This window comes from Apus apus, chromosome 4, assembly GCF_020740795.1.
Source record: "Apus apus isolate bApuApu2 chromosome 4, bApuApu2.pri.cur, whole genome shotgun sequence".
In the NCBI taxonomy this organism is placed as follows: Eukaryota; Metazoa; Chordata; class Aves; order Apodiformes; family Apodidae; genus Apus; species Apus apus.
In genome coordinates, this window is record NC_067285.1 from 12,584,496 (window position 1) to 12,607,455 (window position 22,960).

Sequence of the window (22,960 nt, forward strand, 5' to 3'; positions counted from 1 at the left end):
TCTATAAAGCACTGTATTTTTCACACAGGAAAAAAAGATGACATTTAAATAAGTGCTATATGTTTATTTTAGATGGAACTTTCTTCATTAAGATCTAATTATTAGAGCAAAGGGACAAAATAGCCATATGTTGCCATCTTTAATCTGTACAAAGTTACTTGATTGGCTCAACACTTGAGAAGCCTAATTTTGTTCTGTGGGGAAAAAAAAAAAAGGATTAAGAGAGCTATTTATTCGAATGCAGAATCTGAAATCTTGAGGGACTATAGATACTGAAATAATAAAACTCAACATCTTATAAAAATAAAATGTAGTGAAAGAAATTTATCTGCCATTCCTGAATTTGTACAACAAGGAATTACCCATTTCTTTATGTACCAGAAGCAAAATACAAATAGTTTAAAAGGATCAGAAAGCTCTTTTCAAAGGATGCTGTACACTTTTTGAAAACATAGTAAATATATTTGCAGAAATCTGAATTAGCAAACCTGAGTATATCACTAAATGTACACGTGGAAGAAATCTCCCTGTGGTCTGAGCTCTTAAGCAGTGTCTTGACAGCCTGCACAGTTCTGTGTATCAGCTAAGCTTGGCAAAAGCTTAAAATAGCTCCAGTCTGTATGAGGAGGTGCCAGGTCATGGGAGGCAAATTAAGTGAACAGAAACAAATGATGCTCTCTCTAATCATCAGACTCTTGCTACAATCTCTGATTTTTTATTTTTTATTTATTTATTTTACAATAAGTTAGTGATTCTATTTCATTTGTAAGTAAGGCCTATTAGACTGAGTCTAAATCTTCAGGCTTTCAAGAAAAGCCAAAGCAGTGAAGTCACCCACACTTGGCAGATGAAGGGAAAGGCACGTGCAAGTATTATACATACAAGTAATTATCTTATGCAAGTAAATCCATGCAAAAAGGACAGATTCACTTAACTGATCAATGTAGCAAAGCAGGCTCATAAATATTCTCAACTTCTTAACAGAGATAATGCAGTATATCTTGCAGACAAACTGATCAATATGAGTTAGTAGATGTATTTGTGAATTTGGACACGTCTTGCTTACATTCAAAAGGAACATCTGAAGCAAGGCTGGGAATTTACAGCCCCAGTGTATTGTGGTGATCTGATTCTCCTGACCTCTACCCTCTTGCATCCAAAGAAATACGAACTATCACACACATCATGCAGAGAGAAGTTTCTGAAACCAGAATGCAAGCTGCTCTGTCATGCAACTATGACACTGGTAGTGCCACTGAAAAGGCTGACAGCTTGTACACGTTTGCCCCTGATGAAGCCCTGAACACAGCGGATCCAGAGAATTCCTCTGTTTTCCTGGCTGAATGATGCTATTCACCACCAGTAGTCCTTTGTTAGTTTCTTCATGGAGGAATCCTCATGGATTCCCTACCACATCAGAGGGAAAATGAGGATGATGCTTTATATTTAGATTAAAAAATAGCAATCAACAATAGTACACTTACATTCATTTTCTTCCAGATTGTTCTATCTTAATTTCAGTACAACAAACAATTAAAAAAAGCATGGAAAAACTAATTAAGATTATTACTTCTCTCTCTAAATAATGGATAAGACAACAGCACTAGGTACTGATTTTTGGTGATTGTGAAGGATGCTCCTTTTATCATCTAACAACTTCAAAGGGAAGTTGTGTCTGATGTTACCATAGTAAAGATAAGTATAATTAAGAACATTATACTAAGAAACAATAGGACCTGTGTCTGACTTGAGGCAACTTGATATGATTGATATGACTCCTACCCCTGTTGATTTTGAATTCTGAAAGATGTGCCAAGTGTGGTTTAGAACACTTACTCAAGCTTGCTTTTTTTTTTTTCTCTCTTCACAGTAGCAACCATTTGCATCTGAAAAAACTCTCATTGTTAGACTGATATTTCAATAGACAAATACTCAACTCCACCAAACTAGAGCCTAAGGAAAATACAATTATAAGATGATGCAGAGTTCTGGGAAAGACTTTCATATGCAACATGCTTACCTAGTTTAATGTCTCCATCTAATGTGAAAAGAATATTGCCAGCTTTTAGATCTCTGTGGATGATCTTATTTTCATGCAAGTAGTTCAGTGCTTCCAGTGTCTGCCTGCACACCACTTTGATCTGGGGCTCTGTTAATGGCCTTTCAAGCTCTTCAAGAGAAAGAGACAGAAACAAACAACATTTTTGCATTTTATGTTGTGTGTTCACAGCAATCAGTATAGAAGTATATGTGAAAAATAATAAATCTGACAGATTCTGAACTTCATATGTCATAAAAACTTCCATGTTAAAATATTTGCTCCTTTCAGTAAACCTTTCATCCCTTGTACCCCAAACCCTCCTCATTATGAACTACATATGCCTAAGTATCTGAAAAAGCAATAGTTTAGAGACTGGATCTTTTGTGTGGTACACCAAGATGTTAAAGACTAGATCCTTAACTTACTGGTATGAGCATTCACCTAATCAAAGGAATAAGCACAGAGAATAAATCTCAGATGGATGCACTATAAAATCTATCACAACATAATTTGGAAGACAGCAGAGGAAGGGAAAGAATGAGATCCTGAAAAGGGCTCATCTAGATTCTGTTATAACAACAGAAAGCTCCATAAGCATATGAGAACAACTCATCACATTTACGTAAAGGATCAAGACAAAAATGTCTTTTGAAAAGTAAATAAACACTTTTAAAATAAGATAAAATTAATCCAACTGAAGCAGCTATTATATCCATAGATAGAGGTGTAAATGCTAATTTAAAACCCCTTTTATTCAACACACAGCACACTAATTACACAAATATTTGCATTTCAAAACAATATACATGTAAAAGAAGTATTAAAATGTATAATTTTAAGATGTTATTAAGCTTATTATTTGAAACAACTTATTTACCCAACATTACTGCATCTACTGCTCCACCTGCACAAAATTCGATCAGGATCTGTGTATAAACAAAAGAATACACAAATTACAAATAAAATAGTTCTGCTGAACTGAACCATTGATAAGGGAGCATTATTGAGAGACCTGAGTATCAGACTGTTTGACCTTGACAAATCATTTCACTAACCTTTGCAAAAAAAACAGCTAAAAGTAGGGCTGTGCTGTCCAAGCAAAGTATTCAGAAAAATGCTTGGAGATCCTCAGATAGAAGTTTTAATTCAAATATAAAATTGCATAATAAAACTTATAAAACCTCACAAAACAGTCACCTTGAATTGGACTTGTAATGTGATTTTCATAATCCGTGCAAATTCATTTCTCAATTAGTAAACAGTACTTCTGTACTATAATCTCTGACTGAAAAGTCCAAAAGCTACACGATTTTCCATTAGCAGATGTTATCTCCTATATCATTTCAGATGAGATGAAAATACAGAAAAATACTCTTAAACATTACAGGAAATTAATAAATTCCTATGTTTACATTTGTTTTGCTCCATTTTCATTGAGGTCAACAACACATCAAGGCTTTTATCCCAGAATCTACTAATGCTAGAGCAACTTCATCTCCAGTTCTCAGTTTCCATTTGAAACAAAGATAAGCTGCAACTATTTTGGGGCACAAACTATGCTGACGTGTAGGACAGAGAACATACACAAAGGAGAAAGAGAGTACACAAAGGGAGTGAGGAAGGCAAGAAAGAGGAAAGGCCATCCAAGGCTGACAGCCCACCCTTCCCTGTGTGTTTTTCTTCTTTAATTTGAACTTTAAAAAATAAATTATAAATTTAAGTCTGACAACTAGTAAGTACTTTTTGTCAGAATCCTAACAGTCAATATTATGGAAAATATCTTAGTTTTCCCTTTATAGTACTTTTAAAATCAGGGTGTAATTGCCCATAAAAGAAGAAAGCAAATTACACCTTATACCATAACTTATATACTCATATATAACTTGTATACTTATATATACACCACTTATGTTACATATTACTTCAAATTACTACTATAATTAATCCTCACAAGAATGATACTAACGAATGCGTTATATAACGCAACTCTTTGTAAATCCTTTAAACCATTACTCCATTTACGTGCTTCTGCATACCTACTGCCATGTAAGTTAAGTGTAGAAAATTGTAAATTAATAATTTCTCTCTCTAAAAACTGTTGTTTGTTCTGAGAATCTGACAAAGACCTCTTTGGTAGAGAAACTGTTTCTAAAATTGGAAAGCAAAAATATAGTTTATGTCCAACTAACATTGTTTTCTTCTTCTTCTCCACTAAATTCTGTTTACTTACCACATCACTACAGCCCTCCCTTTGATGCTTTCAAGCCTCTGCATTTCACTCTAACTATGTATCTACAATTTTATTTTCAAACTATTTACTCCTCCTCTATCTTTATTCTGTCAGTGAAGCCTATCCACTCAGTTTCACTTTCTGCCTTCATGCATGCTTGCTTTCATGCTGACCTTTATACATGGAAGTTTTTTCACTATTCCACTGTTTTATACAGTATCATTTTACTTTGCATTCAGATCATGCCAAGTTTTCACAAAGCTCATCAAAATAAATCTACATTAGGAAACATGGTATTACATTTCCATTGTTTTCAGGCCTAAAGGATAAAGCCTATTTGTAAGATTCCAAGGAAATTTTCTTTGACTTGTTTTAAGTATCTTTTTAAATTACAGACTATTAAAAATGTATTATTTGTACAATTGCAAAGGCACTTACAAATATTGCATACTGGATCACTTAAAAGAAAAAGCTGTGTTTTCACAGGGCATGGGGTACAGCAGAAAAGCAACATACATACCTAAGCCTTCTATGCTTCTACATAGAAATAGATGGATTTTAAGTACATTATGGTTCAATTCCTGGTAAACTGTCCTTCCTGAACATACCAATGAATCCACTCATATCTCAAATACATACTTCACAGGCTGATCTTTTCAGCACCTTTTTCATCTGCAGATTCTGAATCTCACACTAAATTGTGTTAATATGATTAAAATCCAAGGCCTGCTTTTATAAATAAGCACTAAGAACTCTCTCCATACACAAAATGGAACTGCTAATTTCTGAATTTTAGATTCAAACTCCTGACCAAATGACTCAGTGTAGCTCAATTTTACACTGACAATTTCCTAAAAGTCATACTCACCGTTTACAAATTAGTTTGGAAACAGAATAGTTATTACAATAGTGACAACCCAGAAGAAATGTGATTGACATGTGACCTTTTAATAAAGCCAAGGGGAAAAAAAAAAGTAATTTCAATAACTTTTTAAAATAAGTACAAGCATTTAGAGAAGAAAAAAATACATACCCACAGATTGTTTTCATAGTAGAAAGCATCTAGAAGCTTAACAATATTAGGATGATCACAGGATGCTAAAATATCAATCTCAACCATGTAATCTTCAAGTTCTTCTTCTGATTTCGTATCAATCACCTTTGCAGCAGCCAGTACTTTAGTTTCTTTGTTCTGAGCCTATAAAACATAGGTATGTAAATTTCACCAGACAACTGTCACCAGCAAAAAATCCAAAACAACAAATCCCAATCAACATTTCTGTATGACTTTCCTGCCTTCAGTTTGCTTCTCCACAAAGAGAGACTACCTGCATATTAAAGACTAGAAAAATTCTAGCAGAAAAAGGATTTAATAGCTTTTCTCAAGATCAAGAAACAATGAAAGACAGGAATATAAAAAGACTTCATTCTTGTCACATTCCTTAAACCAGCATGCAGCCAATGGCTTAGGGTCCATACTATTTTGTATTTCTAAGATGAAATTCTGAGCTGCTCCTCTAAGAGCTGTCTGCTACCACTCGGCAAGGAGTATGAAGTAGTTTCCACCCTCCAATTTCTGACTGCACGTTCTTGCTCTTCTGACACTCCCCACATCACAGCAGCACAGCTGTACCCAAAGCCACACAGGGCAACAAATCCTCTACCACTCATCCATAGGTTACACACTTCTTCAGCCAGAAGCTGTAGCCAAGCTCCCATCTCAAAAAGCTGCCAAGTCTTCCCTAATTTGTCTGGGCATTTTACTCTCTTCACTTCAGAAGCCTAGGAGCAGTTCCACAGACAGCTGCTCATTGAAGGTCACCACCCTGAAAGTGCTGCCAGCCTCTGCTGTAGTACTGCACACCTTCAGACTAGGGAGTTAGAACTGCTGTGGTGACAGGCCTAGATTTACTCCACCTTGCTTTTGACATTCAAATGAAATTCATTGAGAAGCAGGGACACAGACTCTCTCCAAAGCAGCAAAAGAAAAAACCTGAAAATACCTGCAGGGGCAATTCTGACTTGTGATGTGAAGCATCACAAGGTGGTTTGTCCTGTCTCTCTGCTGGTGCAAATCCAGCAAACATGAACTCAGGACAGGACACTGCAAGAATCCCAAAACCTGAGTTTTGTCACCTATTCATGTTAAAATAGTATGAGACAAAAGCTGATATGAGACAGCAAGTAAGAGTTCTAAGAGTCATTTCCAAAGTCTAAATATTATTACTTTCACAGGCATAAATAATTATCTCAATATGGCAAAATAAAAGATTCAAAGTTAAATGTTTACAATAACATTCAATAAAGCAGCAGTAAAAGCAATACACACTTACAGCATAGTCCTAGCTGATAAATCTCATGTTGAGGGCAAAGGTTTTCTGTAACACTTATTTTTATCTCAGTATTTTTTCCAAAACAAAAAGCAACCAATCCTCAAAACCTCAATATTTGCCCTCTCATTTTTAACAACAAATATAAGAGATCTCTATAACATTATTTGAAAAGAAACTACTGAGTTTTCCACCACATGTTCTAATAATAAAAAGGTCTGCTTAACAACACAAACATCATTTGGTTTGGTTTCATGTTCTATAGAATGAAAGACCAACCTTCCTACTCTAGAGCTGCATTGTAAATTAAACATGAAGGGTGAAACAGATGTCTGACTCCACAACAGCGTTTGACTTGGTAGCTTTACATGTGCAGAAAAGTGGCTGTTAAAACCACTTCCTAAATAATTCAAATATTAATTGTAAATTTACTTTTTTGATACATGCCTTAAAGAGGGATACTTTTTTAAAAAAATCTGAAATTAATTTTTTTGCACAAATTTGCAAGCAAATTATATAACTATAATAATACTTTGTTTAAAGAAAACTCTTTCAAACTTCTACATCAGGTAACAATAACTGATGTTACTGTTTTCAGATCCAGTTTCACCTTTGAGACCGCAGAAGAGGGACACTGGAACACCAGTGTGCATGATTACATACTAGGCCATTTACTGCATTTATAGCATGTGTTACTTTTTTTCTGTTGACAGGGTACTTTGTATTTTGATTGTTCCCAGATCCTTTTGTTTGAAGTAGCTAGAAATCTGTTTTGAATTATTTTCTTTTAATTTCTCCTTGTGGTAGCTCTATTAAAACAACTCATTGAAAACCAGAAGTTATTATAGAGACAATACAATTACCTTTATGAACATCTTAACTATTATAAGAAAAAGAAATGTACACCTTTGTTCTGACTTGAAATAGTAAAATTTTGTAGGTCTAGATCTAGACTTTTTTTCCAGTTCTCAAAAAAAAAAACCCCACAAAAAAAACCAAACCAAACCAAACCAAAACAACAAACACCCACTTTAAAATTAGCATGTTTCCACTGCATATTTCTGAGGACAGATAAAACAATTTCAGTATGTATCAAAGTTACACTTGGGAAAAAAAAAATCTTTATATATTTTAAACATTATTTTAGAACTCCTTTTTGAAGAAGACATTATTCATCTCCACCCCACAATGCAATCTATAATAATACCCATCTACGTGACATGCTGTAAGAAGCACGTAAAAAATACACTCTTTTGAACTGTGTAGGAAATTATTTTACTGTTCATGCAGAAGATATATGTGGCACTGTATTGAATGGGGAAAAAGCCCAACTCTGGATTAAGAGGAACAAAAAGCACTTGCAGTTTTGAGTGGGCATGTTTGTTTTTTCTAGACTTTGGCTGAAGTCTTTCTTCTGCCACATAACATTCTCCAAAGGTCAGAGCAGTTGGTGTGGGTGCAGTTTTGATTTGCATATACTCATTTTGCATTTGTGCACATGAACATTTAAAGTCAAATAACCATTCATGTTACTCAGGGGTTGCACCCTTTCAAAATATGTCCTCTACCAGTAGCTCAGCAGTTTCTTCCTATATTTTAGTTCTCAGCTACCAATTAGAGTTTTACCAAAGACTCTGCTTAAATACATTTCATTCTGCTTCCATGACAGGTGATTTAAGCTTCAGTCCCACACTAAGAAACCCAAACTGGCATCTTCAGTGGTTTCAGCTAAATCCTGCCTTACATGGAGACAAGGAAGAAAGGTGGGAAAAATTCTTTCTTTCTTTGCATTAACAAAATTTGAACTTTTCAAAAGATTCATACAATAGTTGAAAACTGGAGTAACTCACTCCCCCAAGATCTGACCAACGTACTATGACATAGATATTATTAACTAATACATGCAACAATACATAAATATTGCAGTCCTTCTACTTGGATTGTGTATTTAAGGTTACTGTAGCACATGTGAACTTACAGAGATAGTAACCACAAGGGAATAGCAAACTATGTTACAGCTCAGGGCTTGCAATGGATGGCAGAGTCCCATGGCTAGAAAACACACAGAAAAATACTGTAAAATGAAATACTTTTATAAAGATGAATCACAGGTTTGCATAGAATAAATATGATCTTGTAAATTATAACTTGCAAAATACTTTCTGAACCCAAATCCATCAAAAATGGCAATGACATCTAATGCACAAAAATGCTGTAAACTTTTGAAAAAACAGTAGTGAAAGACAGAAAAATAACCATTCCACACCAAACCAAGATCTGCAAGTATATGAAACTGGTGACTCCTCCCTGTCAATCCTGCATTTTTATACAGTATCATATATCCAAATATAAGTTCCAGAGCTAGAAGCTCTGTGAAGAGACTGATAGCAGAATATTAAAAGGCAGGTTTACTGTCTGGGCACTCAGCCAAGCTGCATATTCTCAGCTATGGACAGCAGGGAGAGCAGAGCCACCATTCCAGAGTAATAGGATTACAGCTCAGAGATAACTCAGTGTTTCATCTTTAGATGACCAATATGAAGTTTCAGCCTTGGTTGCGAGGAGCTGTTTCAGTTTCCTATCACAAGCAAATGTTTCCTTCCCAACTGTGCACCTCCCTCCTGTGACACAGCACATAGACGTTGAAGAATTAAACACTATTTACAACTGAAAAAAAGTTAACTATGTCCTTCATCTATTACTCAGCCAACCAACAACAAAGCTGAGATACGAGATAGAAAATTGTTCATCACCTTTCTTCCTGATGGCTGATCTCTTTTGAGGTGTTATATAAACATGCTGCATGTTCTGCAGGCAGCAAAACAAATCAATTAAGAAGGTTTTCCATTCTGACTCACTCTTCTCAACAAAACTATAGTCATAATCATAGATCATCAGGGGTGCCAGAAACTGAAAAATCACACGCACCATTACTCAGGAACAGATGTTTTGGCACAAACAGCTACACTTGTGTAAACCTGGGATTGTCAGATCTAGCTCCACATATGCTTTCTGATGATGTCCAAGTCATCAGTACTGCAAAACTGTCCTTGCACAACACACAGGCAAGAGCTGTTTCTCAGACCTATCAGGAAGCAGTAGATCTCAGGCTTTTTTAAACATAGGAATCTATGTATATATCCATATATCAATTATAAAGGACTTTGTTTTGTATACATTTACTATATCATGTCTAACATTGTCCTGCGCATTTTGAAACTCAGACTGCGTGACTGACCAGTATCACGTGTTCAAACGTTTTGAAACATGGAAAAGTGTTCTTTGTTAGTGAATTTTAGAAAAAAAAAAATCAACCTCGAATGATCAGATAGAATGAAGCATTCATTCTAACACTGAATGTTAAGAAAAGTAATTAAACATAACAGTTTAAATTCAAGAGTAAATGGCAACCTCTACAATGCTAAATTACAGCTTCTACAATAAATCACAAGCTGGGCCAATGAAGATGGCAACCTCCACAGATTTCTGGAAATTAAGATAAGCCAGTAATTTCAAAGAAGCTATGTTACTTTGTGCAGTCTTAACTGCACAATGTTTGAAAATGCAGTAGTAATTAAAAGAAATGAAATTCAATTTTTTGCTGAATTATTCATACCATTGGTCCAAGAAATTAAGAGCCAGCTAAACTCAGTTATACCTGCTAAAACTTTTTGCAATGCCTGTTACAAAAGAACTATTCAGAAGAAAATGGAAGGCTAGTAGCTACCAAAGAAGATGATACACACTTGAACTACAGATGATCAGCCGAATTTTTCCCTGCCTGCACAATGTATCATAACTACCCACTACACAGTATCTTCTAATTAAGAATTTTTTAATGCCAGGGAAATAACCCTGAAATGTAACTGTAGGCAAAAATATCTCTATTTCCTACAAGCAAATAGTATGACTAACACAGTGGAGCCCAGAGTTCAACCCAAGCTACCAAAGTACATCTGGCACTGCCTTCGTGGCTACGCTAGTTTTGGAGTGGTTTCCACGATAACTTCACTCTTAACATTATCCTTGTACTTTGTACTTATTGCGGTTCTTCTGCTTCCTCTGTAATTGGTTTCTGAGGATTCCACAAGTTATTTTTGGGAGTGGTATGGTGGTATGGAATTTTCATGTTTAACTTCAAGATTTCCTTTATGTATTATGATTAATTCTATAGTATTCTGCATTCTAGCTAAGCAGAGTTCACCATTGTCCTGATTCACCATTGTGTCACTGAAAACAGAAGGAATATTTATGTACATCTTTGAAAAGTAGGAGGGGCCAAACTGACAAATATATGCAAGATAACTGAAACTTGAGAGGAAATTGTATCAGCTTTTAGTATCACTCTTTGAGCAAATCCATTTAAAAAAACAGAATAAAATTTTAAAACAAAACAACACTGCTAAAAGTTGGCATGAAAATCTCCAAAATACGCTATGTTGTTTAATAATAACACTGCTATTTTCCCTTGTTGCATGACAACTCACATAAAAGCAACAAGGAAAACCAGCCGATGGCATTGAGAAAACATTTCTAACTAAAAGCATTAAGTGTTGTCAGAGGTATAAATGAAATGGACTGGTTGTTTGGGGTTTTTTTCCCTAAATTCAGTTATAACAACTGTACATACTACTTGCAAATGCAGCACTGAAACACACAATTCTGCACTACAATCAACTCCTATACTTGAGAAGGGGGAGGTGTGACAAATTAAGATTTATCCCTGCAGTGCTAAGCTGCTTTGCCAGTATCTTTCATCTGCAGAGGACAGTTGCCAGCAGAGGTTCTCTCCATTTTATTCAGCTTCAGACAATGTCAAGCCCAAACTGACTGAACTTCCCAGGAAACAAAGTAGCCCACTGTACCTTCATCTTGGATTACAGACATCCTACAGTTATTTATTCAGTCTTCTGTCATTATAAAAAAAACCCAGCAAAACAACAACAAACCCCACAGGAGTTACTGCTTATTAATTTAGAAATTTATTTTGCTCCCTGAAGCTTAAAATTAAGGCTTTATTCCAGAAAAAAAACACCTTTATTCCAGATGACAGAAATTAATAATGCTTTCAAGACACAATGATATTAACAAAAAAATTTCATCAAACAATGGCTAATTCTAGCTCTACACTTGAATTACTTGTAAAACAACCAACAAGTCAGAAGTGAAGCTGTCTCCAGACTGCTGTTTCTTTCAGAAAGTTCTCATGCTGCCAAGTTGACAGTTGAGAATTTTATTATTTGTTTTTGAGAGTTCTTAGGATTTGTTTGAACACAGGACTTCAGAAACCTCCGATTCCTTTATCTGGGATGACTGTATGTTATAATCTTGCTTCTAAGGCATTTAGCATCTGTACCAATGCTTAGTTCACCTGAAGTGAGATTTCTTTCAATAACACTGGAGCTCAGGGGGCCAGTGTTACTCCTGCTGGCATCTTTGCCCAGGGAGACACTTGAAGTTGTGAAAGCTAACCCTGTAGCTTTCTGCACAGATGTACCACAGAGCACTTTGGCTTCATGTAGCACTAACTCATTTTATTTACTAGCACTTTATAGACTACACAGTGTATTTTTTTTTAATTCTGTGGCTAGGCCAACCCACAGTCCCTCCTTGCCCTGTTCCTTGGAGTTTGGTTACAAAACAAAACCGGGATCTCCTCTGCCCAGAGCCTTCACCCTGATCAGATGCAAGATGGCTACAGCTGTTAGCTGACCCAGCATAGCTATTCATGTGTAACAAAACAATTAAAAAAAGCGCATCCGAATTGAGCATAGAAAATTCTGTTTTTCCAAACTGAAAATGAACAAGTCACCAAAATAACAAATAAAGAAAAATGACAGTTTCTTTGGACTTTAAGAACCCTTCAACAAAGGCCTTCTGACATGTTACTAGGGAAACTACATAGGCATAGAAATGAAATGTGGTACAGTCATTAAGTAAAAAAAGTTGCTGTCAAAAAAGTAAAGAATTTTATTAAAAGCTCCACATTTCATATAATAGAAGAAAGGCATTGAAGGACCTGTACTAAGGCAACTTATTTTATGTATTTATCATAGATGGGTTATAATAGATGTCACTAAACTGTCATTTAAAGTGTATACATCTTCCTAGCTCAAAAATACAGACAGTTTGGGAAAAGGCTCTGTATAATTTGATACTGCAACATGAACCATATCCAAGACTTGCAACAGGCACAGCTAAATAGTCAGAGAGGGAAGATAAAAAAAACAAGATGAAGCATTATCACCCCATTTTATTCTTTGTTTTGCTAAAATGAACAACAAATTATACTTCATATATTTTAAGGGAAAATATAAACTATATAGGCAGTTTAAGATTTAATATTTGACAAAAAGACACAGTTGTAACAGTGAGAAATGAACTGTGACTACATCCATGCCACATTAAAACTAGTAGCAGCTCTTGCGCAACCATCAAAGCATGATATTCTGTTGCTCTATGCATGCTCGAGTCTGTTGAAACTTCTACTTCTGAAGAAAAAAGGAAGTAGAGTAACTTTTGACAGCTTTCGTAAAAAAGCTGTAGAACATCATGCCTGTGTTTTAAGTAAAATTGTTATAGAAACTAATTTGTGCTCTTTATTGTATTAATGTGTTTTTTAAATAACTGGAAATTTAGAATTCTTGAAGGAAGTTATTGCTTCCTTTTGTATATAACTTTAAAACAATTTAACAGAAACCAACCACAAAGACAGAAACAAGAAAAACAGAAATCAATACAGTTAAGTGTCCTTCAGCTCTCTCAAGTTATTTTCAAGTCAGTTTTACAATTAACTTTATTAATTCCAAAATTCATTATGATGCTATATACTGTTTAATGCTTGTACAGCCTGTGACTTGCCAGTAGTTTTCTTGTGAGTCTTAAGTAACAACCCTAAAGCTACATTCTATCTTCCCAAAACAGAAGTCGCATCTCCTGACATGCAAATTAGAAAGGTTGCCTCACATGTATTTTATAATGACCTAACTATCTTGGTGCTGCAAGTATGACACCTGGAGAGATGAGAAAGAGCCATCTGAATAAACATTTGGTGTTCCTTGAAAATTGGCTATTCCAGGGTCACAAAACCAACATCTTGGATTCTGTAAGTAAACTTCATTCATATTCAGCACAGTAATGGAATATCTTGCTTCTGATGTTGCCTTTCAGAGTAATTGTTTGGTTTGTGAGGGTTTTTTTTAATTAGTCAATTTAATCAATTAAATAATTAAGAAAACTGACTCCTCTGAGAAACAATATGAATGCCATTCCTGTTATTTATCAGCTGATTTCAAAAGAAATGTTTATTTAAAAGCATGCTGCTGATGATAATGTGTTTCAAATACTGGTATGTTTTTTTCCACTTGCTGCGTGCCATTTTACTGATTAGCCTAATTCATTCAGAGTCTACCTAAAATACTAGAGATAAATTCAAATGGCTGTAGGAATAATTGCATTACTTGACAAAATTATTAAAAATTAATCCAGATAAACAAATTAAAATAAAATACTTCAACTCTCTCTGCCAAGCTTGATGCACAAAATATGGAAAGAGAAAACAACTGCTTTACTCAGACTTTTGCAATTAATGAACTTGTGGGCTTCTATCAGTAAAAGATTTTAATGCAATATAGGAAAACGTTCTTCCTCCAACAGAACTGCTGAGTATCACAATAAAATTAAACAATCTATGTGGTTAAACACACAAGATGTTCAAGAGGAAGTAGTGTTCTTGTCTCTTAACAGTGTGGCAATGTTACTTTTAACGGAATTATGAAAGCTTTATTTTGCCAAAGCCCCCAAGAACTGACAGCAATTAGGATGCACCAGCACAGCTGCTGGAGATAAAGTAGTTTTCTCTTTGACAAGACTTCCCCCTTTCTCCTACTCCTCCTTTTTTCTCATGTTTGTTTGTTTGGTTTTTTATTATTCTTTTATTAGGCTGAAGGCTTTTTGAAGCAGAGGGCTTTCTTTTGTTGTGTCTTTGTACAGTGAGAGAGAATGCAGAATTTCATTCCTTTCAAAAATTAACTAAGCCATTTCTTGATTCAAAACACATCTGATACTTTATACAACAGAAGTACATCTATTTTTTCTTTTGCCCTGACAAAAAGCATTAATCTGACATACCTTAACAAATTCAGAGTATTGATTTATCATCTTAACACTTCCCCTTTGCCCCTATTTAAGCCCATGATGACACTGTCCTGTCATTTTTCTCTTACATCAGCACTGTCACTTGTCTGGCCCTCCCATGAGCTGGTCTGGGGAGCCAAGAAGATTACGTGTGCAATCAGCTTTTGGGTTGTTTAGTTCCTTGAATCAGATCACCATAGGGCTGGCAAGCACCAGACCTAAGGAAGACATAAGGAAGTAGAAGGGAATGAGAACACACTAACACAACTCATTGACCTGCATCATTGGAAACTGTTGTAGAAAAGTGATGGTAAAGACCCAGCCAGTCATTCAAAAGTCACTTTGGTACTTCCTAAAGCTATAGAAATGCACCACTTCAAGAAGATGTGCTATTGACTATGCTTAGTATCACAACTCCATACTGTTTTGATTCTTTGCAGAGATTCAAAAGAGTCTTCTTTATATTGAACTGGCTCAAAGGTAAGGTCCCATGATGGGACACTAAAGACTAAGAAGTTACAACAGCATCAATAAACATTCAGACAGACATCACAAATAGGAGAGTTAACAAGTCACTAGCTCATGTTTATATTTCACTTTTAAATGCTAGTGGAGATGTGTAGCTTTTTGTTTATTTTATTTAGCACTCTAATATGCAAACAACTTCTAGGATTTTTAGGCCTACCAGAACATCTAAGTTTGCTACTAAGAGACAGCTTAGAGGCCCTGGTACAGCCAAAAGCAAAGAAGGAATTTTCAGGTAGCCCAAACTATCCCTGTCAATCAACAGGAAACACTTGCCAGTATAACTCATTTATATAGTGATCATTAAACTTTCAGACTTCCCACTCCAGAGAGATGAAAAAAAGTGGACAGTGCTTCCTTCTTTTAGGTAACTTATACACTCAGTGCATCTTCACTGGTACTAAAAACTAGCTGGAAAGGGAGAAAGAGTAAAGACAAGCTTGACTCAACTCTAATACCCATTTCTCTGTGTTAATGGAGTGATTCAAGTTAGTTTTGGGGATGAGTACAGTTCAAACTCTTCTGATCACATTTCCCAATGATGATCACTGTTCACAGAGAAATGTTGTGGCATAGACCTATGGTTCTGATCCATGAGTATCTAGCACTGAAAAACAGAACAGTTCACCTGAATGGTGAACTGAAAGATTTGCTGCATCCACAGAACTTGAGCAAGTAAGAGAATGAGAGAAGGACAATTAAAAATCATTAAAGGGTCAAGCAGTTGTCTTATAAAAAAGGTTGGTCCTCTTCAGTTCAAACAGGAAAAGCTGAAGGTGGGGCAGGAACATGACTGAACATTACAAAGCAAAAAAAAAAAAAAGGGGGCAGCATTTAAATTCAGTAAAGCCTGATGAAGACGGCTTTGAAGGAGATGAGGGTTCATGGCAACATGCTAATTGTTGCTGAAGCACTCAACTGACACTTCTACATTATGTTTACTGCCTTCTGATTACAAAGTATTAACTTTTTTCCTGGTAAAATACAAGTGAAAAGTCATCTTCCGTAATGTGAAATCTGGACATGTGCTAGAGAAAAGCTTTGCTTTTACACCATAAATCTGTGTCAGGAGAACTATTACTTACCAGATAAAGAAAGAATAAATTCCAGTGCAAAAAGTATTAACAAGTTATTACTGTATCATTAACAAAGTTACAATAACCTCCCTCAGAACATTGTTTTCTGAATCATGGTTATGACTAAATGTTTCTAGAGAAAAAATGTAGTTCATTAAAGGCCTCCTTAAATGAGGAAGTCTTAGAGAGACCTAAAATGCTGTTCAATGATATATGAATAAAGTAAAGGGACAGTCTTCTCCAATTCATTCTCAAACTAGATGGATTAAAAAATGATTCTGACTTACCATGGGGATTCACCATGGCTTTCATACTAAGTAAAACAATATTGATGTGGGCATGGCTTAAGTTTTAGGGTAGTGGCTCTCAAAAAAACTTCAGAGGTTCATACAGTTGCCTTTCCACTCTCTGCTCACTCACTTTGAATGACTGCATTAATGCAAGTTTAGAAAAATACTTTCTGAAAATAACAACGTCCCTCTAAAGTCCCTTCAGTTTCAGATTTTCTGAAACAACCACCAGATTGTTAGGTTTGACAATTTATGGTGACATTCATTTTGCCCTCTGTAATAAGGAGAGTTTTAGCAAATTTTTAATTCTCATCAATAAATTGATTTGCTGTTGTAATACAATTGTATTTTTTCACTGCTTCCTATTCTTCCCATAGAAGAAATTGGCAAAAATTAGAAATAATTTTATAGAATCACATGCTTCAGGTACTCAGATTCTGGGTGGAACTTGATTCAAGCATGAATCTATGCTCGAGCAATTTCTTGCTGTAGGTTATAGGTAATTAACTAAGTAGAAAATGGCTCAAAAATGTAAACATGGCTATGTGAAGAGGAAGAAGTTTGTGCCTTTTTCTTAGCTTCCAAATCACCATTCACACTTAGCTGTTTTACATTAACTTCTCTATATAAAGAAATAAAATCCCACAGAATCCTGCAAACCAGTCTTAGTCCAGAGGAGTAAAAATGAACAGGAAAAAAATCCATAACTTTAATATTGTAACTTGCTTTTACATACTTTTAAGACTGCATTAAGAAACACTATGTCCTCCTAAAATGAACTATGATAGTTTAAATAGGTGCATTAAATACACAAATAATCTTCCATTACTATTTTATGGTGATTATTCGCTTCAGCTAAATCTTCTGCTGCATGGACTTGAGTTGCTTTTAATCATGAATGTAGAGCATATTCAATGGAAAATCTGAATGCCAATGGAAAATTAACATTTACAGTATAGCCTTATTTTTTGCTTAAGTATTAAATACCATTGAAGAGTGGTTTCAAGTAACCTACTAGCTTTTATTGAATATTACTTAGCCAATTTTTATTGCCTCCTGTTGTTCAAACATATTCTAGGAGTACTAGGTCTTCTTTCTAAAAAGATTCTTTCCCAGTGGAAAAAAAATGTGTTTCCACTTGACAGATTTGACAGTTAAAATATCTTTCAAGCATTCCAAACTGCAATAATGTTATAAATGTTATAATGCAATAATGCAATAATGTTATAAAGCCATTAACAATTAATTAGATAGAGGGAGTTACAATAAGCATTTTACATGGGTTTGGATAAAAACCATAAAACTTCATTTGTTTTCATACTCTGCTATTATTTCAGTCTTCTTTGTTTTCTAACAGCAAATGCCATGGCTTTTCCATCACTAAACATTGAAAACTGGAACAAACCACAGTATCAAATGAAAAGACAGCACAAGCATTTTATTTGAGCAATTTGGCAGCTACTGTAAAGGAAGACAATAGGCAAGAGAGGTGAGCAATATGCATTCATCAATTCCATGTATAATTTGAATATAATTAAAGGTTATTGGGGGGGCACAAAGAAACAAAGACCAAAAAAGTATTCATAAACCACACTTCAGGCACCTGGGTCTCAAGGAATGCATTCAGTATGTCAAAACAGAAAGTTTAATTACATGCTGCCTTTTTTACACAAACACAACTGTCACTGAAGGAGAATGATGTTTAGAATCTTACACGATTCTCAAAGCATGGGTCATAGCCCATGAAATACAAAGTCCATTCATAACTGCATTCCATTAGAAAAAAAAAAAAAATTAAAACCCAAACTGGGGGCAGGGGCATTTGCAAATATGAATCCAACAAATAATTTTTTCAAAATTGATTAGGGGGTGGTCAGAACTAGAATTTGGGTCACCACCAGAAGCAACCTATGAGCTACTGCTCTGCAACAATAGCATGTATTACTGCTTGGAGGATTGTATTACTGAAGGACTAATTACCCGACCAAGATTAAGCTCAAAATGTTCTACCAGCCTACAAAACCAGTTAAAAAGAACCCAAAACCAGCACTGTAACATTTATTTAGCTCCTATATAAAAATTAAGTAGACTGCATCTGACTTAGGTATGATAAAATACTTCACCAAGTTCAAACACCTTAAAGTTTCAATCTGCAGTCTATTTGACAACATTAAACACATTTAGCTTATACTTGAAATCCAAAGTTTTACCCTCCAGAAAAGAAGCCAACAGTTCAAGCACTCACACAAACAGTTAGCTAATAAACATGAAATACCAGAATAACACAAAAAAATAGGAACTTTTATAAACACAGATAAATAAAATTATTTCCTATTTACCTGAACAGTTTATATAACTGTGCTCACACCCTGAAAAAGATGAGTGCCTTATCAAGGAGTGATCGTGATCATTTTATATTTATACTCCACAAACTTGTCTGCAGTTTTAATTCTGAATGTGATAGACAATACATTACTCATAAGTTAAGTATTTTGATGCTGATTTTAAGCCAAGTGACTTAAAGATGTCCAAAAAGTGAGACAAGGAATATGTGCTATACTTCTTTAGAGAATTTCCTTGCTACAGACAAAATGAAAAGGAAATAGTACTTTCTGCAAATAGCCTTTTATAGCAAGAAAATTATCTACAATCTACAGATTACTTTCTCACACTGCCCCATTCCTCAGAAAACTTGGCAAGAGTGACAACAGGTCTAAAGAGCTCCATAAAGCTTTCCCCTTTACACATTTCCCAGGGTTTAAAACAGTGATGCTGCCTTTTCCTTATCTGGTATCTTCAACATGCTAAAACAGCAATAGTGTGAAAATACAGATAACATTATAGAGCAACTCACCAAAGTGATAAGTAAGACTAAAATTGTTGCCTTCTAAGAAGGGTCACACATCTTTTTTCATCTAGACCATATCCAAGCAGCTCTAAAATATTCAAGGTGCTCTTACTGAAATGTCTGTTCTTAGCAATCTTTACTTAAAGTTTCACGTTACTTAGACTAAATATTTAAAATTTAACATTGCCATCTTATACATTAGTCTCTTGAGAGCAAATCAGCTTCCTCCTCTATCTACTAATGCCTCTATGGCTCAACAAAGCAACAGGGCATTTAAGTGAATGTTATTCATTCAGATCTCCTGAGGACAACTGTACTATTTTACTGCTCCAGTTTAATCAGAGGTCAACATATATAGTCAATTATAAATGAAAATATATTAGAACAACTATATTAAGTACAGCAAAGAATTCTAATCAAAATTGCAAAAGTTCTGCACTAACTCATTCTTATGTATTTAAATTCAATTTAGGACATTTCCACCTACTTTTTCTTTCCAGGTCTACAGTATGGAATTTTGGGTTCACAAAACACAGTATTTCACTGGGAATTTTCAAACATTAAATTCCAACTAGTACCAAGCATACAGGATTTCAGATGAACTCAAGCAATAGCTTTCCACAGGGAAGTGTATCTTTTATAAAGGAACATTCATGAGTTTCAAAACTTCTGACAAATTCTTCTAAAGAACTAGTGGAGCTAATGATACCAGGTAAATCAAAGATATACGCTGATTTTTGTCTGCTCTGTAAGTATTTGAGCTTAGATACTAAGTGGTCAATATTTATTACTCTGTGTGTTGTTACAGATGTAAAAGATACCCATCCTAGCAAGCAGTGTGATACATTAGTATCATTGAGGTAACTTTACGTTGCAATATTCCACTGTAGGAATTACTTAGATTGATGTGCTGTAAAGCCACAGAAACTAGGGAATACAAATTCTCCTTACTCTGCCCCTATTTTCTTTTCAGGTCAGACTAATTGAAGTATTCTCTAGTATTACTAAATAAGTCATGATGTTAGTAGCACGCAAAAAGTACTTCCAAGCAGCCACCAACTGCCTGTTCATTTTTTAGCATTAAAAGCAGTTAAGGCTGCATTATCATGAAATGATACCAGTAAGTTGGTCCAGTCTAATTAAATCACTATTTTAACAATGTATTTATTTATACCTATTGTACAAGTCCTTAATGCAAAAACAAATTCTCCTGTAAATCATATATATACGTCACAGGCAAGATTATTTTAAATACACAAACAAAGGCTTAACTTAAATGAAGCAACATCATTAGTTAATGGGACTTGAAGGAACACTTATAAGAAGTAATCTATCATTAATCAGAGATGAGTTTGTATTGGCCACTATTGCAAATTTAAGTATACAAGAATAGCTAATGTAGTTGCAGTTTTCAGAAGATAACGCATTTGGGTCATGCTGTTCACAACGATTAGGGCTATCACCTTCCACAATATTTCTTCTCTGAACCTAAAGCAGAATAGGCTTTTTAACCAAGCACCAGTTAATTGCTGAGAGTGGGAAAAATTATCTTAGTAACTATAAATGAAATGCAAAGATTTGATTTTTCCAAATCCCTATGAGAATACTGTAAACAAAATGCATCCAACGCCCTAGATTCAGGGTAATAAATGGTCTACTGCAAATGGGAAATTCCAATTCAAACTAAGAGGCATTAATTCAGTTCAAAACCAGAGAAGTACAAAGGATTCTCTGATAATAATTTGTCAATTTCTATTAATATAAACTATATATTCTGTCTATATACATATACCCTACATAAGATATAGGGTATTATATTGCCACATGTATTCTACCACTATAGAACCTGTTCTCATGGAAAACTTAAAACAAGTACATTTGTATAAACAATACCCATAATTATCAGAATGACAGCCAAAAGACCATTAATTTATTGGAGGACTATCCTACAGTGAAGAGCTTGGACATGACACCAGCTAAACGTTAGAAAAATGCCCTTCTGCAGTGCAAGAGTTCTGATACTAGTGCACAATGATCTTACTACCAAAAAAAAAAAAAGCTGGCAAATTTTATTGAAATACAGTCCCAGAACTTTGCTTCATTCAAAAAGTTAACTTAGGAAAATATCTGCATTTTATTTGGTTATGTGTATCTGTATGGGAAAGATTCCCAATCAGGAACTTTAGCAAGAGCCACAGAACGTGTTAGGCATTTTAAAAGTTTATTTTTACATCAGCTGAACATTAATTTCTGGGAATTTAGACAGTGGCTTAAAGCTGCTGAGAGTATATAGCACTTACACTGATTTAACTTAAAGCAATGTTTACTATGTGCACTGATCTGGTATGTGACACACACAGTAAGGCAACATAATACACGATTAAGTAATGTGATAAAATAACTAATTTCTAAAGCAAACTGATTACAATTAATTTTAAGACTAAGAGCCAAAGATTTTTTAGGGGACTTAACCTGATCAAATCAAGAGCCATTTAAAACTGTTTCTCTTTTGTTTGTGTTTGTTTGTTTTGTTGTTTAAAGTAGTTCATGATTTAACTGCCAAATTTCAAAGCTGAAATCAGCCTCCAGTGCTAATATTATGCTTCTTCAGTGGCTGTCAGAACCCTGGCACTCCATTCAGTAGTTCTAAATAATCCATTAAAGGCAACTGAAAGAGATTGGAAAAAAGTCTATCATCAGCAACCTTGAAATTCACTTTACAAGGGCCATCACCTGATACTGAAGTACTGCAAGGGTCTATAAATCGAAAAAAGATGGAAAACTACACCATTATTCATTAGCCAAGAGCAAAAAGAAAAGAAAACAGCCTAAAAGTGGCCTCTTTGAAGAGGCTGAAAAGGGCTAGAATGAAAAGTCCTACACAACCATAAACCTTTGCCATCAGTAGTCTGCAGTTACATACCTCCTGTCATCAAAGAGAGACTTGCAACAGCAGTGGAAACACAGAGTATTTCTGAACATTACTTAGAAGCTGGTGAATACAAATGTATGAATTGCCAGCCCTAAGAAAGCTTGAGAAAACTAGAACAAACAGCTTCAAAAGAAATAAGCTCTTCTAGTAATTTGGCTAAGTTATTTAAAAAAAATAAGCAAGACCCTTGTACTTGATTGGGAAGAAGAGGAATGAATCACAAGATTTCAATGCCCTTAAGACTTCTGTATGCAAAACTAGTTATCACTAGACATACCATTCTTAATGTAAATAATTTAAGCTCCATGGTACTGTCAGATTCATTTAAAAGTTGCTGTTGAGTTTTTATTTAAATATTTGATACTTTGTCCAGAAGATGAGTTGCACAACTAAACCAAATACTTCTCTACAGGAAATTATAGCATGTAACCAACCTAACTTATTTTTTTACTACAAGATCAAAGTACAGAAAGCCTTATTAATCTGGCAATTCTATTTTACCATATATCTGCCAAAGCCATGTAACCCACTGACTCCTAGGATCTTAAACAA

At 34.8% G+C, this 22,960-nt stretch overlaps 1 protein-coding gene across 6 annotated transcripts in view; it reads right to left on the minus strand.

Moving 5' to 3' along the window:
* The window catches only part of SLK (STE20 like kinase), a 70,574-nt gene that overhangs the window by 44,517 nt on the left and 3,097 nt on the right, over positions 1-22,960 (minus strand). For all 6 annotated transcript variants that reach the window (XM_051616564.1, XM_051616560.1, XM_051616562.1 and 3 more), the window contains exons 2-4: positions 5,305-5,469; positions 2,919-2,967; positions 2,021-2,170 (exon numbers count right to left, since the gene is read on the minus strand). In XM_051616564.1, coding sequence (XP_051472524.1) covers positions 2,021-2,170; positions 2,919-2,967; positions 5,305-5,469 — 364 coding nt within the window. The remainder of the gene's footprint in view (positions 1-2,020; positions 2,171-2,918; positions 2,968-5,304; positions 5,470-22,960) is intronic.